At 44.4% G+C, this 18745-nt stretch overlaps 1 protein-coding gene across 1 annotated transcript in view; it reads left to right on the top strand.

Annotated features, from left to right (window-relative positions):
* The first annotated feature begins 1411 nt into the window (after positions 1-1411).
* DR1 (down-regulator of transcription 1) overlaps positions 1412-18745 on the top strand; it is a 28640-nt gene continuing 11306 nt past the window's right edge. The window contains exons 1-2 of the mRNA XM_029062969.2: positions 1412-1862; positions 16840-17003. Coding sequence (XP_028918802.1) covers positions 1643-1862; positions 16840-17003 — 384 coding nt within the window. The 5' untranslated portion in view covers positions 1412-1642. The remainder of the gene's footprint in view (positions 1863-16839; positions 17004-18745) is intronic.

Raw genomic sequence — 18745 nt, 5'->3', positions numbered from 1 at the left:
ACCGATAAAATTATTTTTATTTATTTATGATGGAAGAAATGAAGGAATGAAGGAATGAAAGACTGAAGGAATACGATAAAACTATTTTTATTTATTTATGATGAAAGGAATGAAGGCATCTATCCCAATCAATAATTCCGATAAAATTATTTTTATTTAGTTATGATTGAAGAAATGAAGGCATCTAGCCCAATAAATGATAAAATTATTATTTATTTATGATGGAAGGAAGGAATACGATGAAATTATTATTTTTTATTTATGATGGAAGGAAGGAAGGAAGGAAGGAATACGATTAAGTTATTTTTATTTATGATGGAAGGAATGAAGGAATGAAGGAATACGATGAAATTATTCTTATTTATGATGGAAGGAAAGAAGGAATACAATGAAATGATTTTTATTTATGATGGAAGGAAAGAAGGAATGAAGGAATACGATGAAATGATTTTTATTTATTTATGATGGAAGGAAAGGAATGAAGGAATACGATGAAATGATTTTTATTTATTTATGATGGAAGAAATGAAGGAAGATGATGAAATTATTTATGATGGAAGGAATGAAGGAATACGATGAAATGATTTTTATTTATGATGGAAGGAAAGAAGGAATACGATGAAATAATTTTTATTCATTTCTGATGGAAGGAAAGAAGGAATATGAAAATGAATTTTTATTCATTTCTGATGGAAGGAAAGAAGGAATACGATGAAATGATTTTTATTTATGATGGAAGGAAGAAGGAACAATAAAGATGATTTTTATTTTGATGGAAAATGAAGGAAAATGAATGATGGAAGGATGAATACGATGAAATGCTTTTTATTTACGACGGAAGAAGGAATACGATGAAATGATTTTTATTCATTCCTGCTGGAAGGGAGTACGATGAAATGATTTTTATTTCTGATGGAAGGAAAGCAGGAATACGATGAAATCATTTTCATCCACGATGGAAGGAAAGAAGGAATACGCTGCCATGATTTCCGATGCAAGGAATGAAGGCATAGGCTGAAAGGCTTTATGATGGAAGGCCTCTATCCCAAATAAATGACAACGCTTAAAATGATTTTTATTTCTTTATGATGGGAGGAATGAAGGAGTATGATAACATGGTGTTTCTTTTGAAGGAGTATGATAACATGGTGTCTCTTCCTGCTGCAAGGCAGGCAGGGCCTAAGAGCAAGGTGAGGAGGTGAAGGCCTGAGGGCCTGAGGGCGGGGCGTGGGCCGCGCTGGCCGGAAGTGGGGGGGGCGGGCACTTCCGCTGCCGGCGCGGAGGGTGTCGGGAGCGGGCGGTCGTCTGGCTGTGAGGGGGGCGGCCCTGCCTGGCGGGGGCCTCCGTGACCTTTGACCCCCGGGGCCCGGCCTCCTCCCCCCCGACCCCCCTCCCCCCCCCCTATCGGGACCGGCCGACGACAGGTGGGAGTCGCCGACATGTGGTGAGGCGGCGGCGGGGCCCGAAGGATGGTCCGGGGGCGGCGGCGGGTGCCGAAGGCCTCTGGGGCGGCGTAGAGAGGAACCCGAGGGCCCGCCATTGAGGCCCGGGTGGGGAGGGGGCGGGGGGGCGTGCCTCAGTTTCCCCCGCCTTTCCGGGAGGCCATCCCCTCCCCAGCGGGCGAGTCGGAGGGGAAGAGACGATGGCCTCGTCGTCCGGGAACGATGACGACCTGACCATCCCCCGGGCCGCCATCAATAAGATGATCAAAGAGACTCTGCCCAACGTCCGGGTGGCCAACGATGCCCGGGAGCTGGTGGTGAACTGCTGCACCGAATTCATCCACCTCATCTCCTCCGAGGCCAACGAGATCTGCAACAAGTCGGAGAAGAAGACCATCTCGCCGGAACATGTCATACAAGGTGGGTGAACCCCATTCTCCCGCACCCCCTCTTCCCCCCGGGGCTGCCCGGGGTTCGTTTCACCCGGTCCTTCCTTCATGCAGTCGGATTTAGGGAGCGCTTAGGTGCGCAGCACTGGGCTGAGCGCTTGGGCAGTTCAGCAGCAGACAGAGGCACTTCATTCATTCATGCAGTCGGATTTAGGAAGGGCTTAGGTGCAGAGCACTGGGCTGAGCGCTTGGGCAATTCAGCAGCAGACAGAGGCACTTCATTCATTCATGCAGTCGGATTTAGGGAATGCTTAGGTGCAGAGCACTGGCTGAGCCCTTGGGCAATTCAGCGTCAGATAGAGGCACTTCATTCATGCAGTCGGATTTAGGGAATGCTTAGGTGCAGAGCACTGGGCTGAGCGCTTGGGCAATTCAGCAGCAGACAGAGGCACTTCATTCATTCATTGCAGTCGGATTTAGGGAGATGCTTAGGTGCAGAGCACTGGGCTGAGCGCTTGGGCAGTTCAGCGCAGATAGAGGCACTTCATTCATATGCAGTCGGATTTAGGAAGCTTAGGTGCAGAGCACTGGGCTGAGCGCTTGGGCAATTCAGCAGCAGACAGAGGCACTTCATTCATTCATGCAGTCGGATTTAGGGATGCTTAGGTGCAGAGCACTGGGCTGAGCCCTTGGGCAATTCAGCGTCAGATAGAGGCACTTCATTCATGCAGTCGGATTTAGGGAATGCTTAGGTGCAGAGCACTGGGCTGAGCGCTTGGGCAATTCAGCAACAGATAGAGGCACTTCATTCATTCATGCAGTCGGATTTAGGGAGTGCTTAGGTGCTGAGCGCTTGGGCAGTTCAGCGACAGATAGAGGCACTTCATTCATTCATGCAGTCGGATTTAGGGAGTGCTTAGGTGCAGAACACTGGGCTGAGCGCTTGGGCAATTCAGCAACAGATAGAGGCACTTCATTCATTCATGCAGTTGGATTTAGGGAGTGCTTAGGTGCTGAGCGCTTGGGCAGTTCAGCGACAGATAGAGGCACTTCATTCATTCATGCAGTCGGATTTAGGGAGTGCTTAGGTGCAGAACACTGGGTGAGCGCTTGGGCAATTCAGCAGCAGATAGAAGCACTTCATTCATTCATGCAGTTGTATTTATGGAGCGATTACTAGGTGCAGAGCACTGGGCTGAGCACTTGGACAGTTCAGCGACAGATAGAGGCAATTCATTCATGCAGTCGGATTTATGGAGCGCTTACTAGGTGCAGAGCACTGGGCTGAGTGCTTGGAATGGACAATTCAGCAACAGATAGAGGCAATTCAGTCAGTCGTATTTATAGAGCGCTTACTAGGCGCAGATCACTGGGCTGAGCGCTTGGAATGGACAATTTAGCAACAGAGGCAATTCATTTTTCAGTCGTATTTATAGAGTGCTTATTAGGTGCAGAGCACTGGACTGAGCGCTTGAAATGGTCAATTCAGCAGCAGATAGAGGCCATTCATTCATTCAGTCGTATTTATAGAGCAATTACTACGTGCAGAGCACTGGGTTGAGCGCTTGGAATGGGCAATTCAGCAACAGATAGAGGCAATTCAGTCAGTCGTATTTATAGAGCGCTTACTAGGTGCAGAGCACTGGACTGAGCGCTCGGACAGTTCAGCAACAGATAGAGGCAATTGATTCATTCAGTCGTATTTATCGAGTGCTTACTAGGTGCAGAGCACTGACCTGAGCCTTGGAATGGGCAATTCAGCAACAGATAGCGGCAATTCGGAGTCAGAGGTCATGGGTTCGACTCCCGGCTCTGCCACTTGTCAGCTGTGTGACTGTGGGCAAGTCACTTCACTTCTCTGTGCCTCAGTTACCTCATCTGTAAAATGGGGGATTAACTGTGAGCCTCACCTGGGACAACCTGATTACCCTGTATCTACCCCAGCGCTTAGAACAGTGCTCTGCACCTAGTAAGCGTTTAACAAATACCAACATTATTATTCATTCAGCCAGTCGTATTTATACAGCGCTTACTAGGTGCAGAGCACTGGGATGAGCGCTTGGAATGGGCAATTCAGCAACAGATAGAGGCCATTTCATTCAGTCACATTTATAGAGCGCTTACTAGGTGCAGAGCACTGGACTGAGTGCTTGGACATTTGGGCAACAGAGACCATCCCTGCTTGACGATGGGCTCACAGTCCAGAAGGCGGTGGGGGGGAAGACAGACAACAAAACAAGAAGATAATATTCATTCAGTAGTATTTATTGAGCGCTTACTATGTGCATAGCACTGTACTAAGCGCTTGGAATGGACAGTTGGGTCACAGGTAGAGACCATCCCTGCCCAATGACGGGCTCACAGTCTAATTGGGGGAGACAGACGGCAGACCAAAACAGAGCAAAACAAAAACAAGATAACATTATCATGATAAATAGAATCAAGGGGATGTACACCTCATTAACAAAATAATACTAATATAATAATGTCATTTGTTTAGTGCTTGTTATGTGCGAAGCACTGTTCTAAGCGCTGGGGTGGGCGTCCAAGATGATCAGATTGTCCCACGTGGGGCTCACAGGCTTCATCCCCATTTTCCAGATGAGGGAAATGAGGCCCAGGGAAGTGAAGTGACTTGCCCCAAGTCACGCAGCTGACAAGTGGCGGAGCCGGCATTGGAACCCACGACCTCTGCCTCCCAAGCCCCGGCTCTTTGCACTAAGCCACGTTAATAGCATCAAGATCGGGTTTATTAAGCACTTAAGGCGTGCCGAGCGCTGTACTAAGCGCTCGGGAGAGTACAGTGCAACTATAGACCAGTGATATCCCTGTTAGAGCGCTTAGAACAGTGCTTGGCACAGAGTAAGCTCTTAACAAATGCCAACATTATTATTATTTAGACTGTGAGCCCATTGTCGGGCAGGGACAGTTTCTATCTGTTGCTGAATTGTCCATTCCAAGCATTTAGTCCATTGCCCTACATACAGAAAGCGCTCAATAAATACGATTAAATGAATGAATAAATTGCCTCTATCTGTTGCTGAAATGTCCGTTCCAAGCGCTTAGTCCAGTGCTCTGCACACAGTAAATGCTCAATAAATATGATTGAATGAATGAATGGTCTCTGTTGCTGAATTGTATATTCCAAGCCCTTAGTCCAGTGCTCTGTACACAGTAATTGCTCAATAAATACAATTGAATGAATGAATTCCCAGCCCACAGCAAGGTCCCAGTCGAGAGGGGTGGGGAGACAGACATCAGTACAAGTAAATAAAGGAGAGGTTCCTCCCCCAAACACCAAAAATAAAATAAAAAGGGCAGTCTTGCAGTAAGGGCTCCTATGGCCGAAGAAAAAGCACCTGACACCTTTTGGTGTGACACCTTTTTACGCACACTGACTCCAAGTTAATGATTGCAGGGGATTAATTACAGCCCATAACATCCCCAAGGGGTAAGTGGTAGCTTTCTCACTTTGCAAATAGCTAAACTGAAGCAACACGATTAGCCTGCATGCCCAAGGTCACACCAAAACAATAGCAACCGGGTGGGGATCGTCTTTTTCTCCCAGAGGGATGTCAATTACATTCCGTTATTCCCCAAAAAGTATACCTTTCCTTCCTCATCCTATACCTGAATGGAGGAGTGGAGAATCTTTTGCCAGTCACCCTCTCTTTTTCCTCAAAAGGCAGTGCAGGAAACCATATTTATTTTTAAAAAGAAAGGGCATGTGTTCTACACTTGAAAGACCAGTTTGCGGTGTTCTCTGGTAGCATGGGTGCTTTAAGGAAAACACTGTGCTACCTCACATTATGGAGATGAGAATGTTGGTTGAGGGGCCGTGTTTACCCGTTCCTGTAATCTTCCATCACAGTTGCCCTTATATTTTTCTTTTCTGTTAGCCAGGAGAGAGAAAATATTTGATTGTTGCTAGAAACTTGGTTGGAAAGCTTATTTTGGAAATCTGAAAGTGACCATTTTCCTTTTGAATGTTTTTATGCTGGCATAATCGATTGAATTTATATACACTCAAGTCATTTCTGAGCCATGTTTGTATGTGAAAGCATAAACTGTTTCCAGCTGCCATATTAGATTTGTGGGGCTTTTTTCCCCTCCACCTTTTAAATGACCAAATAGAGATGTTTGGGGAATTTTTTTTTTGCGTTGTTACCCATCATGATGGATCTTTTGGGATGCCTTTAGGCAATGCAGAATCCGGTAGTTTCCCAAAAAGCTTTCATGGAAAGGACTATGTATCTCTTTGTTTTTATTCCTGACTTTCCTGTGTTAAATTTAAGAGTGTTAACTCCACCCACAGCAGTGATGTAAACTGCAGCAATTACTGTTTGCAACCTGAGTGTTCTCAGTGCTTTCTATGTGGATATCTATACATATACATATCGGTATATCAGTTGGGTTAATTACAACTTTGATGAATCATCTGAGTTTTGTTTAAACCAGTTGCTCTTTTCACTAAGTAAAAAGAGAAGAAACGCACTTTTCTGAGATGGAGAATATTTGATTTCAGGACGCTCATTGATTAGCAAAGATCTCATAATGTACAGGTGATATTTTACTCTGAATACTGATGAAAGGACTAAATGTGGCTTTAAAATCTTTACTATCTGCCGGGTAGCTGTAATATCTACCCTATGTTTTTGTTGGAAAGGAGACCTAAAACCTCAATAAAAAGGTTTTTGCCTTCACACAGACATCATCAATCAATATAGATTTTCTGTTTTAGAGCTGCATCTGCTTTCTGTGCTGAAAAATGGCATTTCAGCAGAGTGCTTCCTTTCTCTGGGCTGTGTTTTGTTTCTTGGCTCTTTCTGATTTGTCAAAACTACTTACTGTGACATCTACTATACAAAATTATCCATAATAGAAAGTCATAGTAATAATGAGGGTATCTATATATCTATATAGAGATGAAGCGCTTACTATAAGCATGCTGGGGTAGATACAAGTGAATGAGATCTGACACAGCCCCTCTCCTCCAGGAGGCTCACAGTCTAACATGAAGTTCACAATCTAAGAGGTAGGGAAGCATTTTATTATAATGTATATAAAAAAAAGAATCCTTCGTTATTGCTTTTCTTATGAAAAGAAGCTTGAAAAAGATTTAAAAGAGAGTGTGCCTAAACCTTCCCTACTGAAGTTGAGATCTTTCCAGAATTTAATAATACCTTACCAACAGGCTTCCTGGGCAAAGCTTATTCTGTTCTAGGGTATGTTTAGATTTGATTGACATAATGGAATAAAAATGCTGGTGCAGCAAACAGTATGCTAAATAGTTCAACACTAGAGTTATCGACATTCTGAAAAATGTGTGGGTGTGGATGTCGCTAAATTGCGAGTCACGATTTAGAATCAGAATAAAAGGGTAACTTATCTGGTGTTCCGAAATAAAAAACGGTAATTTATCCAAAGAAGTGGATCCTATGAAAGGGGACGTGCTGTACTTGTGCTTCAACCAAAAGTAATTTGTGATTCAGCAGCAGCCTATTGCTGGCTTTGCTGCCTTCATGAAATACAGATTCGTGGTAATGGGGCTGTTCAGTGTGGCCACCAAAAATCAAAGAATCAAGATAATTCCTTAGAAAATTTCATTCTTATTTTACTAGATATCTTCAACTTAATCATTCTAAATCAAGTTTTTAAAGATGCAGTCCCTAAAATGTTGTGCTGCAGTAGTAGCCACAGCAAAATAATCAGTTCTAGAATGCTGGGGTTTTCTCGATCAAAGAACCCTGTGTTCACGAAAACCGGCCTTGTAATACACTCGATCGATGTCGCGTGCATGTCCAAGAACCTTACCCACACGTCTGGTTAGAAGAATCCAGGTGTTGTGGGAAAATGTACCCTGATAACTCATTTTTTATAGAATGACATCAAGGATGAAAACTGGTTAATAAAATCCCCTTCTATACTATAATAAGGTCCTTGTGCCTATCAGTTCTGTTGCATTGTGCTCTCCCAAGCACCGAGTACAGTGCTCTGTACAAAGTAAGCGCTCAGTAAATACCATTGATTAAACAAAGGGACTGTATTTTCGATCACTGGTTAAAAAATCCTTTTGTGACGCTGTGGAGTAGTGGTAATTTACTAAGCACTTACCGCATGCAGGGTTCTGTACTAAGTGCCGGAGGAAAAAATAAATGAAAGAAAATTAGATGCTGTCACAGTACCCAAGGGACTCCCAAGAATAAGGGGAAAGAAGAGGCTGGCAACCGACACATACAAAAGAAAACAGTGCCAGCAGCCATGGTCTTCCCGATGTTCTAAAACTTGAACAGGCCTCATGCTGCTGCAGGAATTTCCCTTTACCCTTCGCCAGCCGGAGCGGCGATTGGCGGGACTCTGGTTGGCCAAGGAGGGCCAGCCTCTCTCCGGCACTGCAGCCCCTGGTTCCCTGATTAGGGGCTGATTGATAGTGGGCTCATACTTTCATTCATTCATTCAGTCGTATTTATTGAGCGCTTACTATGTGCAGAGCGCTGTACTAAGTGCTTGGAATGTACAGTTCGGCAAGAGATAGAGACGGTCCCTGCCCAATAACGGGTACTGTTGTGGAGATGTCTGCAGCCTGCTTGGGTGGGAGCATTTCCCCACTGAGATTCCTCCTGGCGTGGAAGTGAATGATTTGGATAGATGGAGGGGCTAGGAATTCTTTCCTCATAGTGTGGAGGGTGAATGAGCAGGACGGGGGTCTTTCAAAGCAGCATGCCTAGTAGATAGAGCACGGGCCCGGGGGGTCATAAGGACTGGGTTCGAATCCCAGATCCTCCATTTATCTGCTGTGGCATGTCATGTCACTTCACTGTGCCTCAATTACTTCATCTGTCAAATGGGGGTTAAGACTTGGACCCCATGTGGGACAGGAACTGTATCCAACCCGATGTACTTGTATTGATCCCAGCACTTGGTACAGTGTCTGGCACCTAGTAAGCCCTTAACAAATACCACTATTATTATTATTATTAATGATGATAATAATAGTGGCATTTGTTAGGCAGTTGATAATAATATTATATATATATATATATAGGTTAGGTAGAACCAAAACTTTGGAGAGTAGATTGGGGGAAATAATTGGAAAATAGCTTCTGAAATTACATACGTGTGTGTTTCCAATTTTTTTTGGGTTGGAAATGGATATGTTAATGAAAATGGAAGGATCATTTGCATGGTAAGTAGTTTTTTCATAAAACGATTGGGAAAAGTATAGTTTAAAAATGAACACATTCATGAAATTAGACTTCCTCCTAGTTGTAGTATCTGTAATTTAAACCTGAGCTGACTAAAAACTATTGCAGTTACTAAGTAGTGATTCAATATCGCTGTAGAATAGCACTTCATTATTTTTTCACTTGCCAATAGTCTGTACATTGGAAGTGCACAATCACGAGTGAACACAAGGATGTACTAACTGGCTCCAGACCACAGGAGAGTAGAAGCAGGGTAAGCCATTATCTCCTGTTATGTGTTCTTCTACTGGCCTGGCCCAGGAAAGGATGCATGAAAAAATCAATAGTCCCCTGTTTCTGGCTGGTGCAGTGCTGAGTGTGAATTAAACTTTGTACACTACTCCTTTGATATCTACAGTTGTATCCAACTAGTCATAGGTAAAATTGAACATTTTGTGTGGAGTATTGTACTATGTGCTTGGAAGACTACAGTAGTTAGTAGACGGGAGCTTACAGTCTAGCTGGGGAGAAAGGAACTGGAATATAGGTAGGGGGAAGTAATAGAATATAAAGATATGTACATAAGCCTTAAGTGTGTGGGTACTCTTAGGTGCTTAGGTGACATGGAATTGCTGAAGCCTAGATGGGGAAATACGGTGGAGAGGTGAGAGATTAATTAGGGAAAGGCTCCTGGAAGGAGTCTGATTTCCTTGATATGGTGGGCCTTGAGGATGAGAAGAGCAAATGGTCTGCCAGATGAGAAGGGGGAGAGAGTTGCAGGCAGAAAGGAGGAGAGCGGGTGGCTGGTGCCAAGAGTAAAGCAGAGTAAAGTAGGGTGGAGCGGAGTGAGAATAAGCAGTGGGAGACAGAGCTGATCGAGTACCTTAAAGCAAATAATAATTGGGGTATTTAAGCTCTTACTGTATTTCAAGCCTTGAACGGAGCTCTAAGGTAGATACAGGGTCATTAGGTCGAACGCAGTCCCTGTTCCCCATGGGGCTCACTGCCTAAGAGGGAGGGAGAACAGGAATTTAATTGCTTTTTTTTTTTTACAAAAGAGGAATTTGGGGCCCAGGAAAGTTCAGTGACTTGCCCACAGCAGAAAGTAGGGGGCTGGAATTAGAACCCGGGTTCTCTTGTTAAGAATTTCTGCTTGAGCATAGATAGAGTGGGCAACTACTGGAGGATTTTGAGGAGTGGGGAGACGGGTGCAGAAAGATGTTTTAGAAAAACGATCTGGGCAGCAGAATCAAGTATGGACTGGAGAGGGGAGACAATGGGGGCAGGGAGGTCTTCCAAATTGTACTTTCTCTGAACAAGGGCACTGCTTGGCGATAAGGATTCATTGCCCAGAAAGTACAGTGACAATCGTAGTGCACGGTTTAGCCGGCCGTGAGGTAGATCTCAGAGTATTCCCCCTATGGATGGGCATGGTGATTTCACAGGAATCAGGCCTTCCACATCTGCCCAGAAAAAAGTCTGGTGCTGTCTTAAAGAATTCCCTGGACTTCTGTTTGCTCTGTCCAGTGCTCTGCCGCTTTCTGGCTCCCGCGTGATGGGGAAAAACAGTGCATTCTGTTTCTGTTCATCATTTAGTGTGTCATTTCATGTTTTTTTTGCTTTTCCCCTAATTTTCACCAAAAGTGAAAATTGCTCCTCTCCAACTCTTTCCACTCTTGAGTATCGTAGTCAAGATGAAGTTGCTTATCACAAGTGCTTAACAGATACCATCATCATCATGATAGTTGACAGTATGGCTACTAATATTGTAGGCTTACCAAGTGGATGAGGGCATAGCGGGGGGGGTGGTGCTCCCTGTCCCGTGACCTCAGGCTACTCCTGGTCTCCCTACCAGTCATCTTTCACTGTATGCTCTGGGGCTCGGGGACTCGGTCGATAGAGCGTGGATGGCTCAGCACAAACCATCATCAAAACTGCCAAAATGAATTAAGCATGTGTCCTGTTGGTAGGAGGTCAGTCAGTCAATCAATAGGATTTATTGAGCACTTTACTATGTGCAGAACACCGTACTAAAGGCATGGGGAGAGTATAACACAAGAGAGCTGTACTTTTCCCCTCTTAACCATTGGTTAAGCATTGAGCAATGCTTTCCCGAATGTTGAAGGGCCAGAAAATGTACACTATTGGATTTTCATGGTTAAAGTGTCCAAAAGAGTCTCCCTGTCACTTGCACTCATGGAATCAGTGTCACCATCAGGAATATCATCTTGGAACCCAATAGCTTTCCTTCAGTGCGTAAGTTGAATAAAATAAAGCTGTATACTTAACCGGGATAAACCTGTAAAATTATTTAGTAAGCAAAAACTGGCATTTATTGTAGAGTAAATTGTGTTTAAAATATTTAATGCCATCTTTGTGGAATTTTTGAGAATGTTAGCTGTTTCCAGGTGAAAGGAACTAGATATGCTGGCAATTTCAAGCAGCTTTATTTTTCTTATAGAAAAGGTTGATTTCATTGGCAACATTTTGCTCCGACTGAGGTGGGGAGTACTAGGGATAGGATATTCCATTATAGTAATGCAGTGAGAATCTTGGTTACCACAACATTCAGGTTCATAAATCGGGTCTGTGGCCTCAAAAGGAGAGGCAGAAGGGCATCAGAGTTAGCCCGGAGAGCATTGGAGAGGAACTTTGGAAGCGGAGGGTGACCTGGGGAGTCAGGATGAGGTTGACAGGTTTCTTCTCCACCTCTCACAAGCTCTTCTGGGCTGGCTGTGACAACTGTTACCATGCGATCCAAGCCCTCATCCTGTCCCGCTTTGATTACTTCATCTGGCTCCCTGTTGACCTTCCTGCCTCTTCCCACTGCTGTCCATACTTCACTGTGCTGCCTGGATCATTTTTTCTAAAAAAAATTCAGTCCACACCGCCCCAGTCAGAATCCTCCAGTGGTTGCCCATTCACCTTGGCATCAAACAGATCGACTTCTGGACATCCAGTCAGATCTCCGGTTCCTCCCTTTGGTTTCCTACTACGTCCCAGCCCACACACTTCACTGCCAATCTACTCTCTGTACCTCATTCTCCTGCCTTTGCCTGTATCATCCCTCTAGGCTAGAGCTCCCTCCTTTCACTCATTCATTCAGTCGTATTTATTGAGTGCTTACTGTGCGCAAAGCACTGTACTAAGCACTTGGGAGAGTACAACAGACACATTCCAGCTGCAACAAGTTCACAGTCTAGAGGGGCAGACCGACATTAATATAAAGAAATAGATACATTTCTAAATAAAAAATAAAATATGACTATAATGCATAGGTGAGAAGCAGCGTGGCTCAGTGGAAAGAGCCCAGGCTTGAGAGAGGTCATGGGTTTGAATCCCGGCTCTGTCACTTGGCAGCTGTGTGACTGTGGGCAAGTCACTTCACTTCTCTGGGCCTCAGTTCCCTCATCTGTAAAATGGGGATGAAGACTGTGAGCCTCACGAGGGACAGCCTGATGACCCTGTATCTCCCCCAGCACTTAGAACAATGCTCTGCACATAGTAAGCGCTTAAATACCGACATTATGGTATTTAGATAGATAGATAAATGAATAAATAAGTAAGTTACAGAGATATGCAAGATCCTCTCTCCTATCCGACAGACCACCACTCCACCTTCAAAGCCCTCCTAAAATCACATCTCCTCCAAAGGGCATCCCCTGGTGAGGTCTTTGTTTCCCATTCCCACTTTTCCTTCTATGTTGTCTGTACCTCAGATCTGTACACCTTCAGTACTTCACCCTAAGCCCAGGCCCACAAGCACTTGGGTACAAAACCTTACACTCCGCTATTTCCCTAGCTGTGATTTACTTTGTCTCTCCTGCCAGACCTTAAGCGCCTTGGGCAGGGATCACAATGCCCTACACTCTGTAAGAAATCAGTAGGAACCATTCATTCATTGATTATTGCGGTAGATAATCGTTTGGCAACCCTTTAGACTAATTTTGGAGCTGGGATGTAGATGCAGAATATCATTGCAGTGATTTTTATCTTTGTTTAGGTGTTTGCCCTCTTACTGTGATGAATATTTACTGAAAATAAAATACGTGGTTTTACCTTCACCGTTAAAAAGGTGAAAAAGGCCGTGATTTTAGGTATCATAAATGTGCCTTGTGGTTGGGGTGACCATAGCTGGTATCCATATCCTTAGGTGGAACTGGAAGAAGCATAAAATGTCTGTTAGCCACACTACTTCACCTATCTTGCTCAGTTCAAATTGTAGGACTTCCTAGCTGGAGCATACGGAGTTATTTGCACACTTCAGGTCCCAGCATCCTGAGACCCTAGCTATCCTACACCCTCTCCTGACCCATCCCACACTGACAGTTGACATTAGGATGGGAAAGATGCCCAAGTTTGGGATGATATCCCAGCGGCCTAGCTTTTAACTGAAATGAAATGATCAACCTACTTGTTGGTAAACTTGCTTAGAAACTTGCAGGTATATAGCGATTTCTAAAATTCTAGTATAATGGTGCACACCCTTGATGGAAAATTTACAGTGAGAATTAGAAATTTCTGGCTCTTTTATGGAAATTTTGGGACCTTAGGCAGATCAGTTAACTTTGATTTCCCCGTCTCTGTGTGGGTGTATTTCTTTTCCTTTTTTTTGTGAGCTCAGTTTTTCACTTCAGGATCCTAGACTTTGGAGGGGGAAAAAGATCTTTTCTCGGAGCCCCTCCAGGATTCTGTAAAGCAGCTGGATTTATGCCTCTGTGGTCCCCGGAGAACCATATGACTGCCACCGCCAGCCACATTCCCAACTCTTTGGAGGCTGAGCACAACCCCTTTTTTATTCTTTTTTTTTTAAAGCTGAAATTGGGAAAATTGCCCTAGTAATATGCTCTCTGACTCTCTGGCTCCACTCATTTCTCCCCCTTCCCTTCACTCTTCCCCGAAGGGGCCATGATGACTCATAATTAAATAGGCAAAGTTTTGAAGCACAAGGGTACTCTGCCTGTGCATGACAAGGTTTTGTAGGGGGGTGGTTGGGGACAGGCAGGCTTTAGGCCTTCCCTCTGAGGTTTGCTGACAGCTCATTCTCTAGGATAGGAATTCCTAACCCAGAAATGTTGAGTCTACCAGTGTTTGCAAAATACTCTGAAAGCTGTAGATCAGGAGCTTTCATCCTTTCTAAGAAGCTATATCCATGCAGCCTCCGTTTTTCCACACCACCCCCATTCCAAACCCACTCCTTTCTCTCCGTACACTTAAACCCATTCTTCCCTTTCTTCTCCATCCTTCCCTCCACCCTAAACACACAAAGATGAATGGGGCCAGAGCAGAGCACTGGAAAAGAAAAATGTCCTATTTCCTTAACTTGATGCGTCAAGGGTTGTGGGAAGTGCTTCATGCTACGCTCCCTGCAGAGGTTCAAAGCTGGGAAGTTTGCAGCAGTGGTTTGTTGATTAATTGATCTATCTGTAGCATGGCCCAGTGGACTGGAAGTCAAATGACCTTGCCTAATCTTGGGCAGATCACTTAACCACCCCATGCCCCAGTTGCTTTATCTGTAAAATGGGAATAAAATTCCTCTTCACACTACCAGTGAGACTCCATGTGGGGCAGGGACTGTGTCTGATCTAACGTGTATCTACATCAGCACTTAGCATGGTGTTCGGCACTTAGTGAGAGTTTACTCTGCTTCTTGTTGGTTGTCTTCTTGGGGTTCTGTCCAAGTGCTTAGCTGTATAGCTATCTAAAGGCATGCTGTGGGGAAGTGACTAGAAAAGAGTTCAGAGTAGAAGTACAACCTGATTACCCTGTATCTACCCCAGCGCTTAGAACAGTGTCGGCACACAGTAAGCCCTTAACAAATACCAACATTGTTATTTTTATTAAAAATGACCCCAAATTAGCTCAACCTTGCTTTCTTTTTACCGCAGCTAAAGCTGATTAAACAGAGAGGTAATAGATTCCATATGAAACTCTTCCTGTGGTGTGGCCCCAACCAGGATCTAATCTAAACCATACAACGCAGGAAGGTAAACTGAACTTTCTCCCCAAGTCCTTAATGGGAACTTGCCCCTGCCCTCAAGAGGGTGGGGCTTTGTCACTATTGACTGAGAAGCCAGTCTTCTCCTAGAATGCCCCGGTCGTTTCTGGAAAATGTGGGCAAAACCAGTCCCCTGGCACTGTGGGTATGGTAGAATTGCACTTGTTATAATACTAAAAAAGTATTTTAAAAGTGTTCTGTGAGCCAAACACCGCACGAAGTGCTCAGGTAGACACGAGATAATCAAGTCAGACACGCAGTCCTTGTCCTACATGGTTGCTCCCAGAATGCAGAGCACTGTAGCTAAGTGCTCGGGAGTGTATAATACAACAGAGTTGGTAGATACGATCCCAACCTACAGTGGGTTTCCAGGCTAGAGGGGGAGATGGAAATTAATTTAAATAATTTATAGATAGGTACATATGAGGTATGGGAATCGGGGGTCGGGGGCGGCGGGGGAGGTTAAATACCAAATGCCCAATGGGTGCTTAGACAACGTAGACGTTGTAGATGGAGTCGGAAAAGAGAGCTTAATTGGGGAAATACCTCTTGGAGGAGATGTGATCTTAAAGCTCTGAATATGGGAAGAGTGGTGGTGTGGTGTGAGCTTGTTATGGCCAGGGTATGTGTCTGCTAATTCTGTTGTATCGTACACTCCCAAACACTTAGTACAATGCTCTTCCCACAGTAAGCACTCAAGAAGAACCATTGATTGATTGATTTGGAGGTAGAAGGAGTTCACAGTTAACCATTTAATTAACTTCCCCTTAGGCTGTGAACCCCATATGGGACAGGGATTCTGTCAGACCTTAATATCTTCTTTGTATCCCACCTCTTAGTACAATGCTTGGCACTTAATAAGCGCTAAACAAACACCACAGATAACATCATCGTCATCATTTTAATAATCATTGCTTCTGGGTTTCACTGTTAGCGTGGATGAACAAGTGTACTATTTATGAGACTGGTGAACAGGGGACGATGTAACAAATCTAAAATGACGTGAAGCAGGGGAAAACCCTGTTCGTAAAATTATTCTGTAACCTTTAAGAGCCCCTACTTCTTCCTCTGCAGGCTTTTCTCTCATTTGGAAAGAACAGGGAAGTAGAATAAAGTACATCTTTACCTCGCTGTCCCCCTCCCCCATCCTTAGCTCCACATCATTTGTAATTTGTCTTTCCACTGCTTCCTGCTAACCCTTTGGGAAAAGCCTGTTGACTCCACATGTACATGGCTTATCATGGGCCTCTTCCACTGATCTGTGTTGAACTTATTAGCCATTTCTGATTTTATCTAAAAAAAAGAAAGTTATATTTCCACAAAGGAAGAGCTTTGTATATTCAGTCTATCCTTCTGAAACAGAAGAGCAGGCTTAAACTCTTCTGAGCAAGAGACGCCATGTAGAACAATGAATGTTTCAAATATGTGTCCTTTGAGTGTGATTACTTCCGTGGGTCATGACTTATTCTGTCGGTGGGTGGTATGTGAAAAATCCAGCTTACTGAAACCACATGTCCTTGCTTAGGTTGGAACTTCTTTCACGGCTGGCCTTATTAAAATTTTAGTTACTGGGAAAAATGGAAGTGAGAGTTTCGAAATTGGTTCTAGCAACTGATTTGTGTTTAACCTTTGGCAAATTAAAGTTGTGGCAAGTTTTTATATTCACCAACCAGCATGTAGCTATAAAATAGATAAAGAGAGTTATTACAGAAAAAACTCAAGCACGCCAAAATCTTAGTCGTTAGTGGAAAATATGCTATATGGAAACTTACTGTTTTTTTTTGTGTGTGTGTGGATGTGTTTGTCTTTTTTTTTCCCCATCTCAGCACTAGAAAGCTTGGGCTTTGGCTCCTATATTAGTGAAGTAAAAGAAGTCTTACAAGAATGCAAAACAGTAGCACTAAAAAGAAGAAAGGCCAGTTCTCGTTTGGAAAACCTCGGCATTCCCGAAGAAGAGCTGCTAAGGCAGCAACAGGAGTTGTTTGCAAAAGTAAGTGATGCAGTTTTTATGGTTTTACATTAAGTCCCAGGAAGCTCCTGTTTTGTATAAAATTGGTATGGATCTTACTAAGGTTTTCAGACACTAAAATGCCTGCTTTATGTGCTGCCAATAAAAAAGCCCAGCATCTTGAGAAATTTAAGGGATTTATTTGGTTGTGGAAATCAGTCTGACTTGTGAAATAGTTATAAGTGATGGTAGCAAAATATTTTTTCAGAAATAGCTGTGGTAAATCTGGTGTGTTTTTATAAGGATTTGCCTTAAGGTGGAAATTTAGAAACACACCTCTCAAAAGCCAGGCAAGTTTTGGGATGAAAATGATGATTCTTGATCTTTTGAAAAATGCTAATCATCGGCAACCTAGTGTAACAGTTACTGGTTTTACCAGTTTGGGGCACCAAAAAACCCCTTTGGTGGCTGCTCTCAGCAGCACTTTTCGACACCTGGCCAAAGGAGTCACTGGGAAAGGGAGGTCCTCCTTCCTTCCCATTCTTCCTGCCTACCTGCCTTTAGCAGCCTCGGAAGGAAAAGCGGCGTGGCCTTGTGGAAGGAGCAAGAATCTGAGGGTCAGAAGACCTGGGTTGTAATCCCAGCTCTGCCACTTGTCTGCTGTGTGACCCTGGGCAAGTCATTTGACTTGTCTGTGCTTCCGTTCCTTCATCTGCAAAATGGAGATTCAGTGCCTGTTCTCCCTCCTTTCCTCCTTCTTAGGCCGTGAGCCCCATGTGGGACCTGACTGATTATCTTGTATCTACCATTCATTCAATAGTATTTATTGAGCGCTTAGTGCAGTGCTTGGCACATAGTAAGTGCTTAACAGGAACCACAAATATTATTACCATAATAATGGTGGTAATTTTCACTTGACTGCACATTCCATTTTTGCGGCGGGTTCCCCTCACCAGCCACCTCTGCCCTGCGCTTCCCCTCGGAGCAGGAGTCAGCAACCTATGGTTCTCAAGCCACGTGTGGCTCGGCAAACCCCAGCCTCGCCCCAGAGAGCGACCGGCAGACGGTAGACTGTCTGAGTCTCCTTCTGTTTTTCCGGAGGAGCGGCTGGTGACTCGATCCCTGCTGAGGCAGGCAGTTGCTGGCCCTTGCCTTAGAGGAAGTTAGACTGAGCTAGAGCGGGATAGGGGAATGGTGGTGAAGATCTCTTGGAGGCAGGATGGGATCGGGCTGAATGGCCTCGTGTCAGTGGGCTTTTGCTCAGCCAGGATGGATTAACACGGCTTAGTGGATAGAGCACAGGCCTGGGAGTCAGGAGGACCTGGATTCTAATCCCCACTCAGCCACTTGTCAGCTGTGTGACTGTGGACAAGTCACTTCACTTCTCTGGGTTTCAGTTACCTCATCTGTAAAATGGGGATTAAGACTAAGAGCCCCATATGGGACAGTGACTGTGTCCAGCCAGATTACCATATATCTACCCCAGCCTTAGTACGGTACCTGGCACATAGTAAGTGCTTAACAAATGCCATCATTATTATTATTATAGTGCCTGGCACATAGTAAGCACTTAACAAATACCACAATTATTATTAACAAGAATCGGTTCCCATGGGGCGGCTTAAGCCGGCCACACCATTGTAGGAACACAAAATGGTTTGCCCCTAAAAGTGAAACTCCTCTTTGTGTACCAGTAGGCCAGCTTCCTCGATCTCCACTGATTAGAGATTGGCCACCCTGGCACCCATTCAGCCAAGTTGCCAACCCTGTGAAAATCACTTGAT

This window comes from Ornithorhynchus anatinus, chromosome 4 (genome assembly GCF_004115215.2).
Source record: "Ornithorhynchus anatinus isolate Pmale09 chromosome 4, mOrnAna1.pri.v4, whole genome shotgun sequence".
Taxonomy (NCBI): domain Eukaryota; kingdom Metazoa; phylum Chordata; class Mammalia; order Monotremata; family Ornithorhynchidae; genus Ornithorhynchus; species Ornithorhynchus anatinus.
The sequence above is the reverse complement of the archived record's forward strand: the minus strand, read 5'-3'. Positions and strand labels throughout refer to the sequence as shown.